Here is an 18,866-nt window from a genome sequence, read left to right as displayed (position 1 = left end):
ATTATTTAGCATTTTGCTGTTTTCTCAGAAATAAATAAACTTCCATATTTTGAGACCCCTGGCATCTTATTGTATGAAAATTTTGGACAATGTGGCAGATGAAATGTGAATGTCTGTGTGAATTTTATAGAACTTAACAAAATGGCTACTTTTTGGAGACAGCTTTTAATAAATTATTTTTTATTAATACGAATTTATTAAAAATGTATTTTAATATAATTTTATTATATTAATAAATACAGATTGGGCATGAGACTGTCATTTTGAGACTGTGATTTCGCAGTTCAATCTCTTTACCATTTTGCTGTGTTAGGGCCTTGATTTTTAACTGAAAGCTTAAGCTGCTCTTTATTTTGCAATTTAGAAAGGGCTTGTAAGGTATTGTGAGCACAAACCTGTGCCCAAAACAATTTTCCTCAGTTGATAGTCTGCCATAATAGGCTTTTATTTCAAATAACTTAATTTCTCTTCCTCCAAAGAGATTGTTTGCAATGAAGTTTGTCAGAAATGAGAAGGGGGGGGGGGGGGAGAAAAAAGAAAAAAAGATGCTCCAGAAAAGTATTGGGCTTCACCGTAGGATGAAAGGTGGCAACGCTTAGTGACACTCTTTGGCATGCAGTTACTCTTTCCTGGAACTTTCTCTGATGCATCATCACCTCCATTGGTGAGGTACAATACACCTCCTCTCCTTTCAGGAACGTTGAAGCATCAGTGAGGGGTGTGTGCCTCCACCGTGTCAGATTGCTGTCTGGCTTCTTCTGTTCAAGGTTCGTCCTCACCTCTGTGAAGTTTTCTACTTTATCGAGAACTTGTGCTACAGAACTGAGAATAAGAAGCCGGAACTTCACAGTAGCTTCCTGCCGTGTTTTATTTTACAGAATGAATACAATTCCAGACTGGCAATGATAAAAGTATCTATGGTGGTTACTTGATTTAAAACAATAAAACTAGACACAAACTCAGGTAGGCTAGAACACTTGATGGTTTTAATGACAACCGACATGTAACTCTATGGATTATTTTTTTCTTTTTAACCATAACAATCATATATATTTGATATCATATTTAATCTTTAAGATTGTTTTCCTATTAAGCTGAGACTTGTGTGGTCAGGGCTGTTTGTGTAAATATTTATATTCATGTGTGTGCATCTTTTTTTTTATCTCAGTGGCTTCTGAATCCATTGTTTGACTTAACGGATATGTAATAGAAAGGTGAAGGTTTCAAGAGATTTTCAAGTCATGTGTCATGAAAATTGATGATGAGTTGAGGGAAAGAGCAGATTCTCTGCCGCCTAGTAAGGTCAAACTTTTACATAACTGGGCCTGTTTTATCAGGATTTTCAATTACTTGGATGCAAAAACCAATCAAAGACAAAAGAGAAAATATAGGAAGTTAAGCTAACTTTTTTTTAATGTATGTTCAGTCAGTTATGATATTGATAGATTATCCTTATGTGTAATGTTTTTCTTATATATTTTCTTAATTTATTTCTTATATAGACAGAGTAAGAAAATAAAAATAAATATTTTGCTTAGTAGACTAAGGAAAGAGCAGGACAAAGCATTTTCCACAAAGGTAATAAATGAGAAAAAGAAGGCAGAGAAACAAAACCTGACAAAAGGCTGTAAAATGGGACACTAATATCCCAACATACCAGAAGGATTCTGACCTTATTAACATGGAGATAAGGCAGCACAGGAAGGGGTGATGGAGGGAGCATTCCTGCTGGTGGAAGAGGTATCCAGTAATTCCAGTGAAAGGTAAAAAGTTAATCAATGTAGAGTGGTTCTGCACTCTGCTGCTGTAGGAAGGTTGCAGCACTCTCTAGAAAATCAATTTCTCTGGTCCTACCAAAACTACATCCTGCTGATGCTGATTTTTTTTGTCCTCCCCTCAAGATACCTGTTATCTCCTTCTGGTTTCAAAACCTGTTGTCCTTTCTGTGGACTATTTTCTGCACTGTATGACGAGAGAAACACATAAGATGGCAGAATAGAGTGGAGGCTTGTTAGTGGGAGTGACACCATGATGATGACGGATTATTTTGCTGTTTGGTGGAGCAGGGAAGGAGCAAAGGCTAAATAAAGTTGGAACAGTGGAAGAAGAGGACATCCAGGAACAATTTACTTTGGCCAGTTTGCTTGATTCTCTTCTCTATCGCCTCCACGCATAAAGATGTGTGTCAGCTCAACTAGGGGTAGGAAAAATACTCCTACAGCCATGAGGTATACTGAGGCCACTGGAACAGATCTCATACATAAAGAGATTTTGTAAAGGGAAGTAGAAGATGGGAGGTCTTAAGGGCCTGTTGCTGTTTGTTTCATGACTTTTTTTTTCTCTTGGTGCTCTTTGTTTCTTTGCCCGTTGTATATGCATGTGTACTTCTATTCTCATTGTAAATATTTAAATCTTTTTTCTTCTGCTGTGATTCAGAGGAAGTCTTTCTGACCAAATATTTTTGAGTATTTGAATAATAAGACTTATCGTTAACAATTATTGTAAATAACTAGCCGCAGACATTCTGGTCATTGAAAACTTTGAAGAATTCATTCTTTCCTTACCTAAGTCATTCCTAAATCATTGAAGCACATTGCAAAGTGCTTTAATCAAAAACCAAAATAAAACACAAACGAAACAAAAAAAAAATCACAACCCAAACCAAAATACACACACACCCCCCAACAAAAAACCAACCACCCAACCAATAACAAAACAAAAAGCAAACACCCCAAACCCTAAACAATACAACAACAACAACAAAAAAAAAAAACCCCAAACCGGAAGAACTAGAACATCCCTCTTGGTCAGAGAAAACTGAGCAAGCAAAGCAGAGCCCCTGGGCCCCCCTCCAGGGAGAGACAGCTGCCTTTGTAGAATGCATATGGAAGTGGATACTTCCAGTTGGCTTTCTCCTGTTGGAGCTTTGCATGCAGGGTCCTGGATGGTGCTGCATCTGGATGGTGTACATCCCCCCCCTTCAGTCCTCTGTTTGCCCTAAAAAGTGTCATTAAGAATCATAGAAAAGTATCGGATGCCAAGGAGGGACATTTTTGTGTCTTGTTCCTTTTCAGCAGAAATTCAGGGGTCTTGACATAGAGAACTTCTTGAAAGCATTGGGTAGGCAAGGAATGACCTGGACCAATGGTTCCTATTTCCAAAAATGATAGTAGGGATCGGTTTTCTGTATATAATTTTACATTCCCAGAAGCCACAGGCAATACAGCTGTCCCATCTTTAGTCATGTTACATATTTTCCAGCCAGTAAAGGAATTATCCATCAAGTAGAATTACTTAAGATATAAAAGTTACAAATGCTTTCATTTAATTCAAATACAGAATTCTATAGTATAAAAAACCACGGTAACTAAATTACCGCTCAAGTCTGTCATAAGAAAGAAAGCATGGATCAGATACACATAATCACTGTAATTATCTAGTTTACCTTTATATCTCTGATTAGGTGTGGATCATAAGCTTCTCTTTATTTTCCTTTATCTGTCTTTACAGTAGAATGTAATTCCTACTGTGAATGTCACATTGGTTGTGTTCTCTGTGACAATGGAATTAACTTGCTTGGCCGAATGGCAAATCCATTAGTTCAACATGTACTCCTGGTGTAGTTAGATATTCCAAATGAGCTAAAAATAGATGCTTCCCATATGAGATAATTACATTTCATGAACTTGTGTCAATAGTGTTAATAAAACTTTTTCCTTAAGCGTGTCTCATCAGGATAAGTAAAAGCAAACCCTTTAAAAAAAATTGAAAACTTCCTAATTTGCTTTTTACTCTTTATGAAAAGGAAATCGACAATTTATGGTTCATCTAATACACTAAGTTAGTACTTCCAGGTTCAGTTGCACCACCTGCCTTTCATTGTGGAATGAATGCTTTATTGGGAATGAAAGTGATATTGCTGTAATTAATGGCTTGTGCACTCTTAGCCTGTCCCAATCATGGGATTAAATGCTTAAACCTCTGTGGAAAAAGCGTAAGGTAATGTATTTTGCCTTGTTAGTTTGGCTAAGAAAAAAACATGGTCCAGGTAATGGTGAGCTTGTTATGCTGCAGAACTGCACTTGAGATTTCTATCTAGCAGCCTCCCTGATGGTATTTATGTGGCAGTAGTCACAATTTTTTACATTTCATCCTTTCTTTTTTTTTTTGTCATCTGTTTTTGAAAGTATCTTAGAAAAACAATGAAAGCCTGTGTGCAAGAAGCTTGAGCTATCTGTACATATGATCATTTCATGTGCCAAAAATGACATATGGAAACACTGGGAAAAAAATGTATCATGATTTTTAGATTTCATTTAGTTCATCTTAAAGCCTTATTATCAGCATTATTAGATAAAATACTTTCTTAAAAGAAATGTGACTTTTGCAGTTGATGCTGTGCTGTCAGCAAGTTTTAGGTTACTTAACTATGTCACTAGTATTTTTTTTCCACAGTTGCTGAACTACTAAAATAAATTATAGCTACTTTTAAACATCACAGAGGTATTCCTGTTTGTAGATTAGAGATCACAAGTATGAAATCAGTATATTTATCTGTATACAGTCTGGTCTGCCTTCAGAAATAAACATATATAACTGAATCTAACATACTACTAATTTTTCTTTGGGATTTAGAAAGAGGTTTGTGTTAGCTGTTAATGGGCATTATTATCTATATGGGGTGTTTAAATATACATATTTAAGAATATATGCACACACAAAAATAAATTGTGCATTTAGTAACTGTCTTGGAACTAAAATCTACGTTCCAAACACCCACTGATATCAGGGGACACGGCACCGATATGGGTAAGACCTGCAAAGACGTTTAGGTGCTTTTTGGATGCCAAAGTGATATGGAATGATTTGTCACGGACATACTTGCACTGATATTGTTAGGCTTACTGTATTTTCTCTTAAAAGGTCTTTTGCACATAAAAGTTTGTTTATTGTGTGCACACAGAATAGCTGCCCAACATTTTGCTGATCCCCTCTGCCAGGCAGCCTCAAATCCTTGGGTGCTGCAATGCTACATACCAGCTAGCCACAGCACACCCATCCTGCTCTGTCCCCCAATGCTTCTTGTCCTGGGTTCAAACTGTCAGAAGTGTTTTGTATGGCTGGATGTTACCGTCTCAGCAGATTGGCCTTAGGCTGGAACATGCCTGAATAGCGTGACAGGCTTGATGCTGAAATTTAGAATCTTTACAGCTGTTATATTTTGCTCCTTTAGGAGCTTTACCTGAAGAGGTAGATCTGTCCTATAGTTGCTGTAGTCCTGCCTAGTTTGGGGCAGAATTGGGCTGCCAGAGCAACCTGTATTAGACTGACCCGGTGGAGTGGGATGGACTCACTCTGGAGTCACTGTAGCCAAATGGACACTACAGTACTCCAGCTGGTGCTCAAAGGTGACCAAATGGAAATAAAACCTGAAATATGTGAAATAAATGCTTGACTTCAAGTCCTTCAAATGTGGGCTGTCCTTTCTTTCTTGGTGAGATGTTTAAAATGAGTCTGAAATGTCTAAGGGAAAAGTTTTGAGCATGTTTCACCAGCAACTAAGAGGAAAAGTTTAATTTCCCGCTATATAATTAGAAATGTTCCATTTCACTTTAGTAGAAACATGATTAATCTTTAGATTAAAAGTTGAAAGTGTGCAATGAACACTTCATTCCAGAGAGATTTAAGAAATTCATGGGTCAGTGTCAGTAGAAAAATGGAATGATGGTGAATGTAAAGTGTGGAAACGGTAGTAGTAATGTAGATTTTTTTTTTTTTTTTCCTGTTGATTATGAAAATAAGAATTGCTGGCTAGAGGCAGACACAATGTGGCAAGTTACTGCAGTTTCTTGTTCAGTGTCCACTGAAGTTTCTGATTTGTAGAGATTCTGGTATTTCAGTCCAGTTTTCCCTTAAGAGTTCAGATTATCAACATCAAATTTACATTTACAAATTTACACTTACAAATTGTGGAGAGAAGTAGAGCTACCACTTGGAGCTTTTTAACTGCTTGCCCTGCTATGCTCTAGACTCCAGAGTGACACATAAAGGGTGTAAAATCGCAAAGCGCATTTTTTGCTAGCCATCAGGCAACCACAGCACCTGCTGATACCTGGACTTGTAGACTGTGTGCCAATCTTTGTATCATCTGCTAGATCCCCCCAGCCAGCTGGCGGCCGATGATTATAACTGATCCTAAATGGACTGTTCTGGAATATACCGAGTAGCTTGCATCTTGATGTGTTTATTAATTTCATTCTTTCTCAGAATGCTGTCTTACAGGATCCAGTTCTTGATGGGAAATAGTGGAATTTTAAACATTCATCTGCTCAGTGATTATTTGCTGTGTTTCATCTGATGTCTGAAGGGAGCTGAGTTCAGTTTTTAATTACATTTGTGAACTAAAGTTGTATATAGAAGGTCTCTTATCTGTACATACAAGGTCTAATATATAAATTTAAGCACTGCGTATGTACATGTGTAAGTAACACTATTTTTAGCTGCAGTGTTCTAGTTTTTAGACTCAAGTGCTAATCTGAATTTCTTACCTTTTTTTCTTTTACCTTTTTGTATCTTTTCAATGTTTTATTTATTCCCAGTCCTCTCAGTTTTTCTTTCTACCTGTTACTTCTTCTATAATTTTTTTCCTTTGTTCTTTCTTACCTTTCCGCTTCTTTTTTTTCTTTTTTTCTCCCCCCCCCCCAACTCTTCCTTTCTAATGATGGACTTCTGGTTTTGGGTTTCCCCCCACCCTGTATTGGACATAATCCTTGCCCCCAGCCCGTTCCTATTTTATTTATTTGTTTTCTTCTCTCCATACTTCCTTACAGTGTACTTTTAAGACCTACCTTTCTTGGGTCGTTCCAAAATGTTAATCCAATACTGTTGCTATCAGTTCTGGTATTTGGGTTTGACTTTTTGGTTTGGTTTGGTTTTTTCTAATAGTAATTTGTCTTTTTATTATACAGTTGAGTGCTGATCCAAAAAGAAATCGATTATACCTTTCTGTAGCCCAGCAATTCTTATTTGCAAAATTCCTGGTGCAGTAATAGGCCTAGTGCTAGTGGTGGCAAGAGTCCTTACTAAGAAGGTCCAGATTTAAAGATGTTTAAAGAGATATCAGGATATAGAAACCCTATTTACAGTGGGTTTTACTAATGGGGTGTTAATAGTATTCTTAATTGGTTGTTCAGGCCAGGTTCAGATTTTTCAATTTCAATACTCTATTTCCCCCACCCCCTTCCTTGCAGGAGACACTGGATTTGAGTAGATTGTTGTTTTTAGGGTAGACAACGACCTTTTTTTTGGCATTGCTGAAGTATAATACTGTCTTACATTATGCTGTAGACTGAGTTGATACATCGAGTTGAGAAATCAGGGCCCAGTTTCAGGAAAATGGCACCTGAATGCTTAAATGTATTCAGGCTTGTCAGTCCTTCTCTTGTGCCAATTCTGGTCAACAAAATGCATTCGAGGTTAGCTGGTCATGTGCTGCAAACCTTTTTTTCTTATACAGCTCATATTCTGAATCTTAATAGCTTTCTGTAATATAGCACTTTGTATGGACGAGGTTCAGATAAGCAACCCCTAAAGCCTTGGATTTCTTCCAAAGTAGTTTATTGGTTTTCTATTTATAGTAACGTGTCTGGCCATGTGTTCTCTGCCTGACCTGTTGGATCAGCCGCTTGTTCAGTGAGCAGGGAAACCAAGGCAGCTGCCTCGCTGCAGGTCCGTGTACCCCATCGCGGCAGGGGGTCCCCCTATCCCTGTCTCCCTGAGGCTGCGGGGTGCTGAGCGCCGTGTGTGCTGGAAGGCCAAACTTTGGACCATCTTTCATTTGTTAGAGGCACTAATTTGGGTCTTTCTCAGCCAAGTCTAGCTACATACTGGATTTTGTAAAATGTCTGAGATTATTTGAAAGAAAGACGCATAGAAATGTAATTTAGATTCAAAAGAAACTGGGTAGACAGAGACTGCTGGGCACAGTGTGACTTCATTTGCCTTGTTTGCTTGGAAAACACTGACATTAAAGAATGTTGTTTGGAGAATTGACTCTTGATTCTCTTCTTTCTGCGGCTAACTATAGGACTAAATATTTATTGTTGATTTGTCTCTAAACTGTCTCTATGCAGTCTTGAAAGGTGAAAAAAATATGCCAACTTGAAGTAGAGGGTAAGGATTATTTTTGGTTTGTATGCAGTACAAACATTGTACCAGGATGCAGAGATATAAGTCAACACAGCAATGTGACATAATTGATTCATGTTGAGGTTGTATTAATCTATAACTTGTGGGTCCTTCTGTGGAAAAAGGAAACTGTTTAAGAGTACAGAAATATATATTCTACAGCTCAGACTCATGGCATGTCTAGTCCTGTACTCTGTCTAACGGTGGCAACCGCATGTCCCCCATCATCTCTGAGAGCACATCCCTGCCTGATTTCTTTAGCATCTGCTCTGGACAGGTTTTTGAAGGCTTTGTCTAATCTGTTTTCAAACCTGCTGCTGCTGTTTGCTTTCACAGTCTCCCGTGGCAACAAATTCCAGATGCTAAGTATCCACTTCATAAGAAAGCACTTTATCTTTTGGAAACTAAACTCCTTCAAGTTTCAGTAATCATCCCCTATTTCTGCTGTTGGTGACACTTGGTCAATAATAATTCTGCCTTCACTATACCTGATACTTTTGTGATGATTCTGTACCCCTTGGTCATATTTCTTCTCCTTTCCAAACTACGAAGTCCTACCCTTTTTTGCTTTATCTTCCTAAAGCATCTGCTCCAGCCTCTTACTCATTTTGATTATCCCTTTTCCTAATGGTTTCTCAGTTCCTGTACCTGTGCAACTGATTGCTCCTACCTGCTAGTAGCTCTTTTCCTTAATTTAATTTTAACCTATTTTTCTCAACGTATCCCCTAAATTGTCAAGAACGTTTTGAAATTTTAATCTAGTCTTCCAGCATGCTTTCAATTTGTGCTGCTTTGGTTTTGATTGAAAACTTAATAAGCACGTTTAATTTCTAGTCCATAATTTGGACTGTTAATGAAGATGTGAGCAAAAACAGATACACAGCAGAATCCTCTGAATCTTTTCTAAAACGTCCTCCCCTTTTTTTTTTAGTGAGCATGATATTCTAACTAGCTTTATACTTCTCTGATAATAATCTGGACATAGTTGCTGTTGTGTGTAAGAAAGTTTTTATTAAAGATAAAAGTATATGTTCTTTTCAGCTTCTCCAGCATGATAACAAGCCTTGTGACTGGGAAAGATGGAGATCAAAATTGATTGATGTGACTTCTTAATAAAATTTCTTATCTTCTAGGTGTTTATGTATAATAGCTTCATTACTGACTTGTTCAAGTATTTTCTAGAGATTGAATTTAAAATAACTAGTTTATTATTTCCCAGCTTCTATTGCCTGCCCACCTTTTTTTGTTGAATATGGATAATATTTTTGTTTTTTCCAGTCTTCTGATCCTTCGCTCATGCTAGTGAATTTTCAGAGGCAAAAAGCTAAAAGCTCTCCGTTAGCCTCAGCCAGTATCTCATCCAAAGATGAAACTCACTAGGCCCAGAAAATTTGAAAATATTTAACTTAGCACTCTTGGATCAGTTCCTTCCTGTTTTTGTTTAATAGGAACTTAAGTTTTGATTGCTATTAATCCTACTAGTTGGGAGATTTAAGGCTGCAATGAGGATTATTGCTGTATATAGGTTCCAGATTAATGAAAAACACTTTATAGTAATGTTTTTCTCTAATAAGCACACACAATTATTTTAAGAGCTGAGGTTAAGCCAGGAATGATTTAGCTAGTTCTTGAAGTCCATTTCCTTGCTATCTTTTGCGAATGTGCTGTAGCATGCCATAAACCCCCACTTGTAAGCAGAATTTTAAGGGCTGTTGAACAGGTCACTAGTGTTGAAGACGAGCGCTTTTGTTCTCGCACTGGTGTTCAGACGTGTTGCAGGATGATATGACAGCAGATGTGAAAACCTGCCTCTCTGAGCCTCTGTGCTTCTGACAAGCAGATATGAATTCTGTATTAGTATGCAGTATAAATTTTACCTCCTTTATTCTTTAAATAGGTATAAAAATGAAGCACTAGTTCAAAGCCATGACATGTTTTGTTGTGACGTGCTCAGTTTTCCCAGTAGATGCAGCATTACAATTCCGTGGCTCCTGCTTGGGGAGAGAAGGACATTTTTGTACTGTATTGAGGGAAAAGTAAACTCCTGATTAAATGTAGTGTGTTACAGAGATAGCTATTGTGTGTGAGGAAAATGCAAGCTTTATGGGCCATTGAAGTGCTCTCAACAGCTTTTGAGCAACAGGAGTGCAGTAGAGATGGAGGCCTTTTTCTTTCTTGCTCTCATTTTCAGTTCTGCTTGGGTGTCACAGGTTCTGGTGCAACCTTATTTGACATAGACTGTCCTTTTTCTTAATAATACCCAAACAGAGAGGGCCCTTCTCAAATTCAAAGCTAGTCTGACTAGTAGTGTACTGCATACCCATTGTGCAGCTTTTGCTCTTTTTCTCACTCTCTACCTAGAAGTGTAACAGCATGGCAAACACCATGCTTTGTTTTAGTAACTGCAATGTTTTGGTGCATTTATTTTAATGTAGGTGTCATTTAAGCTAGATGAGGCAGGTGAAAGAAATGCATTTTGCTCATAAAATGGAAAATATCAGCATTTTTTTATAGTCCTTGTTCCTGCAAGAGTTTCTTTCCCAATCTTCCGTAAGCTCTGAAGAAATCTTTCATGCAACGGGATGTCTGGGCTTACAGTAGAGATCTCTCCACAGTGAAATCTCAGCTATGGTTGTCCTCTCACAGGTCCAGTCAAGCTAGTAGATGCTCTGGAACCAGGCCTCTCAGCATCTCTAGAAGTTTTCAAATATGTAAGAGACTGCAGCAGGAAAGAATGAAATGCTCTGTTCTCCATTTTCAGCATGTATGGAAGGGAAAAAAAATACATTGCGGCATAAGAAATTTAAGTTAGGTACCAGTAAGGTACCGACACGTGGGATGGGTTGCCTGAAGAAACTCTAGGACCTCTCTCAACTGGAAATTTTTAGGGACAGGTTAGACAAATATCTGTTAGAAGTAGTATTTGTATAAATTAACCATGTATATGGTCAGATGGACTACATAAGCTTTAGCCTCCCGACCCTGTGTTCCATAATTAAGTCTTGAAGACTGAAAGCTTAAACACAGAGTTATTAGGCTTTTACTGAAGAAAGCAGGATTGGTCTGAGCTCTGAGGGATCCCAATTGCCAAGGAGATACACAACAACATAGCATCAGGCAAACTGCCAGCCCAACCCACCGATGCAAGAGTCTGAAGAGCAAATCTAACAGATTGCTTCTAGTCTGTCTGTGGCATGACCTCTTCTATTCTGAATTCCTTCAAGAAGCCTGCTATTACAGAGGCCCACACGGATGGTGTAATAGAACAGTGATATGGTCTGTTCTAATCTATTTTAATGCAAAAAAGCCTATTAAAATTTTAGCTGCAGTATGGCATCAGTGCATGAAAATTAAGAATTTTTACCATTGTCAAAAGAAAGACTTGTTTGGTGCCACTAGCTATTTTTTATTCTTTGTTTTCTAATATAAACACCAATTTGAATCGAAGCAAAAGTCAAATATTAATTTCTAATGTAATAGATTTAAAAGCAATCAAAAATCCCAATTCAGCAGGAGCAATTTTAAGATGAACTGTAAAACAATCCAAAATCCTCCTTACTAACTGTATGGATTTTTTTATAATAACCTTTACCTGATCCTTCAGACCTGTGACTACAAATGCAGGGTTAGGAGAATCGCAGACATAGAGTTTTTGTTTTCTTTTATTTAATATTTGTGCTACCCTCAATTCAGACTAAAAACATTATTGTCACAGTTTGATAAGATGGTTCTTTTATTGTGTGTGGATTTCAAAGGTCCTCTACACTATTTGTAAGCATATTGTTAAGCTGGTACTTAAGAAAAAGTGAAATAATTAACCCATTGTAATTGTCAAAGACAAGTGCATAATATAAAGGATCCGTGTAAATAAGAGCAGTACATTAATTTTGCAGTTCAGTCTTTACTGTTTAGGACAGCAGTGGTCTTACTAGTGATGCCAAGTTGTGTTGCTCGTAGTGAGAAGCAGTCAAACTGCAGAGCTTGACGAGCTGTACGCATGCACAACTGAAACAGCAAGGATTGAAACTGCATGCAAAGTTCAGCTACATCACAGAAGTCAAGGAACCTTGAATTTAGTCCTAAAATTTATGTGGCATGGGAATTAACACTCAGAATTGTTTTCGTCTCCTCTTTCAGCGTTCCTTGAACATAACCACCTAGAAATTGCTGCCATAAAATTTCCTGGTATTGAATGAGTTTAAGGCATCTGTTGCACCCAACTTTTTTTATTCTTCTTTTCCCTGTCCTTGTGGTATCATATAATTTTTGATACACTGTAGATTTCATATGGGTTTTGGCCTTGTAAGTTTTGGGCCAGTTTCTGTGTCATAGAGGTGCTGTGGACTCCTTTAGATGAAACCTCTCTTGAAGGCTACTGTGGTCCATGCTGGTCCAGTGACCCTGCAAGTCCCTGTGGTTGCTCTGCTCCTGGCGTGGCAATGCAGCAAGATGGGACTTAGTCCCTGGAGCAATGGCATGAAGTCATGTATACCGTGTGGTGGCTAGGATGCCTGTTACAAATTTGCCCAAAATATCATCTCAGGGCTGTTCCCAGTGGGTAGAGTGGCTGCAGTTACCCAGTTTGTGAGGCAAAAATGCTGGTGGTGTGAGCCATGCTGGGCCACACCTGCTGCTCTTGGGGCCTCCAGCACGAGCCCCTGCGCCACTGGGCTCGCTGTACCGCCGTAGCTGGGCTGCCTTGCTGCTGCGGTGATATGCTCAGTGTCTGGAAGAAGCTGCATCAAATGAGTTCTGCAAATCCAGTTACAGAACTTGAAAAAGCTGCAGGAGGCAATGGTCACCTTAGCAAGAGCGCGAGCCTGATGGAGAAATGGCGTAAGGCAGCGTCCCAGAGCTGAACACCTCTCCGTCTTGGGCACTCCTTAGTTTTTCTTGCCAGTAGTATGAGACAATGGTTTAATCTTTTTCTCTTGAGTCCTACTGTGCACCTGTCTGCAGCCTTAGGTCTGGACACCCAAATGCATTAACTTAAGTATATACATGTATAAACATGAATATACTCAGCAGCAGGAAAAAAGCTCCAAATTTTATTTATTTCAGTAGTAGTCTTTGGAAAGATTTGTAAAGGTTAAAGAAGATTTTCTTATGCTGCATTCTTGTGATATTTTACATCATATATAAGAAAACACAGATTTAAACAGATATTTGAAATGTATAAAACTGTCTAATATGCATTATATTTAAAATATGCGTATAATCTAAGCAGCGCATTCAGTGTTACTGTTAGGTAAAGGGATACATTTCTCACTAAATTTCAGAAAAGTTGTGCCTGTTTGTCTGAAGAACTTGTTGGCTGTGTTTTAGATTTTCACAAACTGAAATTAAAATGCTTCTATCTGATTTGTTCTGCAATATACGAGCTTGTTTCTTCTAGGTTATGTAGTAGTTTGAATGTTTTGGAAGCTTATTTAAAACAAAAAAAAAAGTCAGGCCTTTTCTTTATGCATATGGGAAGATGTTCTTATTACTTTGGAACTTACTATCTCTTAAAATGTCAGGAACAATAGAAATACTATGAAGTTGGTTTTCAGCTGCAAGCATGACGTTGCTTCCTTTCCCGTGTACTTTTCCTGCGTTCCCATATACTTTCCCACTTTCCCATTCCTTTATAAAGCTTTTTTTCTTTATGTGACATTTTAATTACAGGGCAATAATGAAAATTAAGACAATAACTATGGCAACAGAAGTTAGACTTTTACATTTTTATATGTATGTGTAGTTTTGTACATATTTTCTTCAGTAAAAAAATACAGTTTATATTAGTTCGAACATTGGATTTCAGAATAAAATGCACTTTACTTTCCTGCAGCTATGTAAATTGCACATCAGGAGATTATCTTTAGGAGGTTTCACATTTATCTAGGGATGTACACAGTTATATCTGATCTAGTACTGCAGGATTTCATATTGTAGAATAAAGTAGTGCTACGCCATGTCTTAATAGTTAATCTGGATGCAGAGGGCATTGCCTATCACACTGAGCAAGTCTCCCATCGTTTCCTTAATCCCATCTATCATTTGTAAATTTGTTTTCCTTACATTATAAGTACTGTGGGGCAAGGACTCACCAAAGTGTCTCAGTTGCTGTGACATCATAGTAACAATGTCAGTTACTTTGTGTAGCAATAAAAAAAGACTTTGTTCTTCAGTCTCCTCGAAATGGCATGTTTTATTTCAGCTAAACACAACAAAACTCTCAAGACTTTTGAGTGCCATTCTAAGTGTGCACTTTACCTGTGAGGCACAGTCAGAAAATATGTAGTTAATGTGAGAATCATTCTTTTAATGCATAATTCTTTCCTTGTGGTACAGAGAACAGTTTAAATCCTGAATATTGTTTGTGACATGAATTATTTAACAATGCCTGAGAGATTTAAGATAGATCTCAAGGTGATACCTGAAGGATAATTTTGAGAGTGTTTTCATCCTGAGGTGTGTTTCATGTTGACAGCTATGGCAGTAAGATCTTCAAAGAATTTTAGATCTTGTGTAAAAGTTTTAGAGTCTCAGGTCATTGACTGGAATGTGCTCATGCCATTAAAACTTTTTCAATCTTAATCTCTTTCAGTCCCAGCAAAGATGCATTGTGATCTTTGCACTGGTATGCTGCTTTGCAATTCTGGTTGCACTGATATTTTCGGCAGTGGATATTATGGGAGAAGATGAGGATGGACTCTCAGAAAAGAACTGTCAAAATAACTGTCGGTAAGAGGTAACAAACAAAACTTCTCTTTTGGGGTGGACAAGAACATATATATGTTATATAATAGCATGTAGTAATTGCCGTAATCCTGTGGTGTAATTGGAAAGAATAGGCACCATGGGAAGAAATGGCTTCTTGGTTTGGATTTCTGGTTTTGGAGGTTGGTTTGACAAAGTAAAGCACACTTTTTGAAGTTATTTTTGGTGATATGTTTTGAGCAAGACCCTTGTGTTCGTTCAGTTATTTTCTAAGCCTGGGTCAAAGCCCATTAAATTTCAGTAAATGGGTGCTGACGTGGCTCACATAGTTCCCAATTCTGTCATGTTTGTCTTTCATCAAGAGCTTTTTTTGCTTTCTCCAGGGTTACTTTTAACTTAAGACACAGGGGGACCTTTTACATATTCCTGTCTGTTGTGCTCCCCTAATAAACACAGTGGCTTGCTAGGAACCATCACGAAAATCAGTGATACGGTCAGAAAGACTGGAGTGTTGACTATGTTGGATTAAGACTTGCCTCAGACACCTGCCACGGTTTTGTGTATCTTTTAACTTTAGACTTAGTAGGTGATTAGATTTTTGGGGGCCTTTCCAGACAGTGATTTTCATTTTGCCACTCCTCACTGTCAGGTTCCTCCATGAATCTACTCATCGGTGATGACTAATGCTTTGCCTGCTCGGTATAGTCCAACGTCCTCTTCTGTCCACCAGTAAAGCTGATTTAGGAAACATTTGTAGACTTCATTCACAACTGTATTCTGCTTTTTTCCAAGGCTTTAACTTGTATGTAGAGCACGCGCTCGGATTCATTTTGTGGAAAAAGTCATCCTTAACAAACTTCTCAGAAATCCATTCTAATCTGACCAGGGAATTGCTGTAGTAGGAAGGGGCCCATGGGCACCCTCCGGTCTGTGACACTGCTCAGAGCAGGGTCACCTACAGCAGGCTGCTCAGGGATGTGCACAGTCAGGCTCCCCGTAGCTCCAGGGATGGACTCCACAGCCTTCCTGGGCAGCCTGGTCCCCTGTTAGTACAGGAGCTACCGAGCTACCAATGGCTGGGTATGTAGTGTGTTGGGCATAACTGGTATTGATTTTTTTAGAAGAAGCTAATGAAAAATTAATGTTTCTTTGAGCCTTTTCTCCTTAGTTCTGCTATTCTTTGTTGATTTGGGGTGACAACTCTTTGGGGAACTGCAGTTTTATGCTGTACCTGTCACAGTGAAGTCAGCAGCAATTCACAATCCAGCAAACTGGATTATATTTTTGTAATTGGACTGGATTTGTATAATGTTTATGTGTTGCTTAGAAAAGGAAAAGGAGATTCTTATAATTTGTAGCTCTTTTTGAATAGGACATACCTGCAGCATCAGGTAGCTTTGTACTGAAAGCAGGCAGCCGTCCTTCTGACACTTTTTTCCAGCATTGTTCTTGTAATTTTTTTTTTTTGGTTTTGTAATTATTTTTTTTTGTTTTGTCATTGTTTTTGTAAAATGATTTGTCCCTAATCTGTTCACTTTTCTTGCATGCTTACAGTTCTGGGCAGCCTTCTAATTGTCTGAATTTTCTAGAGTTCAGCTAGCTTTCCTTTCCCTATTAGGGTCTTAGGTATTCTTCACTGTGAGTTGTTGCCTTCCAAAATTTTTAAAGATACTTCATGTGTCACCTCTACACCCACTATCTCCATGTGTGAATCTTTGACAGAACTAGGTCAGATGAGGGGAAAGTTTTTCTGCTCATTGGCTTCAATGTGCTGCACATGACTTCAACACACACAACTACTGCATCATGTTTTACTCTTAGTTGTATCAACCAATGGTTGCCATTTTGTTCTGGGTAGCTGCATAGACTTAGCCAAGGAAGAACTTAATCTTCTTCACTTTCTATTCTTTAAATAAAAAAATTCAGAGTGAGAGTGATGTACAGTGCTATGGAAAACCAGGATATTACTTTTTTTCCGTGTGTAAGGGATTAATTGCTTTTGCTCTTTGTAGTGGTTATACCAATCTGCCTTTCCAAACTCACCTTTGCTCAGTTTTTTGTTGGATGGCATATGTCACTCTTGTCTCTCCTGGACTGTGTTAGAAGAGCCTGGGAGTAAATCCAGCACGTTGACTTTAAACATAAGAGTCAATGCAACTGCTCTGCATTTACAGTGATAAAAGTGATCTCGGACCCCAGCTCTATTTTAAGGTGCCTTTCACAGAGCGATTCAAGTGCGTGATCTAGCTGCTAATGCCTGAACCAGAAGGCACATCGATGCTGTGTGTATAAACTGCCTAAACCATTTCTAATAAACAGGATGCAAGTGCTGGCAGCCACTACCTGCTAACATTGAATCCTTCTCTACACGATGAAACTGGGCTCCTTTATGTGTTAAATTTATTGCAGACTTAACTGAAGTGCTATAAGATCAATTGCTGCCTGTGGCATATATTTATACTTGGGGTAAGCACTTTTAATAAGTAAGACAAGAATTATTGAATTCTTGTATTTCTGCTGTGTGAGTACTTTCACTGAAATTTAGGAACAGCCGCTTACGTTTGCAGGATGTGCCAAGGCAGAATGGTAATAGATGGTTGTTTATTTTTAGATTAAATGATTGTCAAATGCAAGTTTACATATATGATTCTAGAATTCTTTTTTGTTTTTAATTGATTGCATTTATGAGGAAGCTGGATGGGAAAGGATGCTGTTGATTTGAATGGAACTTGACTGATAGTTTGTTGAAGGCTTTAATCTTTTGAAAATCAATTTTGTTTCTGTCTTTTTATTTTAAAGGAAAATATGTCCGAAATAGAGTTGTAGTCTAGAGTAGTTCTTTGGCTATGAATTTTTGGAGCTTGTGCCAAAAAATAGCAAGTGCAAATTTTTAAAGAAAGAGAGAGAAAGAGAAAGAAAAAGGCAGACAGTTTTAGAAGTCTAGAGCTTTTTGTAGCCTGAGAAGAGGAATTGAGTTCTGTTGTAAGCAGTATTTTCCAGTAAACCCTACATTTTTTTTTTGGTTGTTGTGCTTGTATTGTTGTTCACGAATAAAACCGCAGCCTTTCTGTTCTGCTTGTCGTAGTTCACCATGAGGTTCCTCTTCTGTTAATCATTCCTTAAACTCTTAGTACATAAGGAGTTCTTACTCCATATGTTGCCAAAAAGACCTTTCTCTTTACTGATGCATTTCTTTCTTTTGGGGGCTTTGTAACAAAACCAAGTCAGGGAATTGGACAAGGAGACTTTTTTGCATGTCTTCACTGATTGCTGAAGGAGTTTTGCCGCCCATCTGTAAGGGTGGGTAGGAAGTAGCACTTTTTGAAGAAATGAAAATATGTTTGAAATTATGAATTATGATTTGTAATCTTTGAGATTCTTGCCAAAAACCTCATCTTATGGTTTAGAACTGAAATGGATCTTGCCTTACAGGTCATTTGTGACTGCCGCTACATGAGGTCAGATTGATGTAGGCTGCAAACCTTTCCCATTTTCTTTGTTACACAGACAGAGGAACTTGATATTCAATAATACTGAGTATTATCAAGAAGAAATTGAATATGTGAGATTTAACTGGGAAGTTGCTGAAATTAATTTCATTGTCTTTTGACACGTAGATACAGGAACTTATTTTTTGTAGCCTGCTTTGCATGTTGTAATCCAAAAATACAAATGGGTAATTTAAAAGAATTTACAACCCTGTCCTAATAAATGAGGGCAAATATTAGGGCAAATAAATGTTCTTATCAGAGTAATTACCAAGCACCACTGTAAAAATTACTGTGTCTTCTGCTGATACATACATTGCAATTCAAAAAAAAGAGCTGGGGGAAGATGGGGGAAAGCCTGTAAGATTTTGAGGCAGACCAATTCTGGCTTCAGAATTGAAATTAGAATCTGAACTCTATTCACTGGAAAACTGTGTTGCTTTAGATGAAATAATGCTGTTTGTACTAATTTACACTGTCCCATGTAAC

At 37.9% G+C, this 18,866-nt stretch overlaps 1 protein-coding gene across 3 annotated transcripts in view; it reads left to right on the top strand.

The window, feature by feature from the left end:
- PLD5 (phospholipase D family member 5) overlaps nt 1-18,866 on the top strand; it is a 203,393-nt gene that overhangs the window by 70,281 nt on the left and 114,246 nt on the right. For 2 of the 3 annotated variants that reach the window (XM_080389758.1, XM_080389759.1), the window contains exon 2: nt 14,777-14,913. In XM_080389758.1, the coding sequence (XP_080245884.1) occupies nt 14,777-14,913 (137 nt within the window). Of the gene's footprint in view, nt 1-7,945; nt 14,921-18,866 lie in introns of those variants that run through there. The other variant, XM_080389760.1, reaches the window with a different exon arrangement.

Source organism: Falco punctatus, assembly GCF_963210335.1.
Source record: "Falco punctatus genome assembly, chromosome: 5".
NCBI classification, from domain to species: Eukaryota; Metazoa; Chordata; class Aves; order Falconiformes; family Falconidae; genus Falco; species Falco punctatus.
The sequence above is the reverse complement of the archived record's forward strand: the minus strand, read 5'-3'. Positions and strand labels throughout refer to the sequence as shown.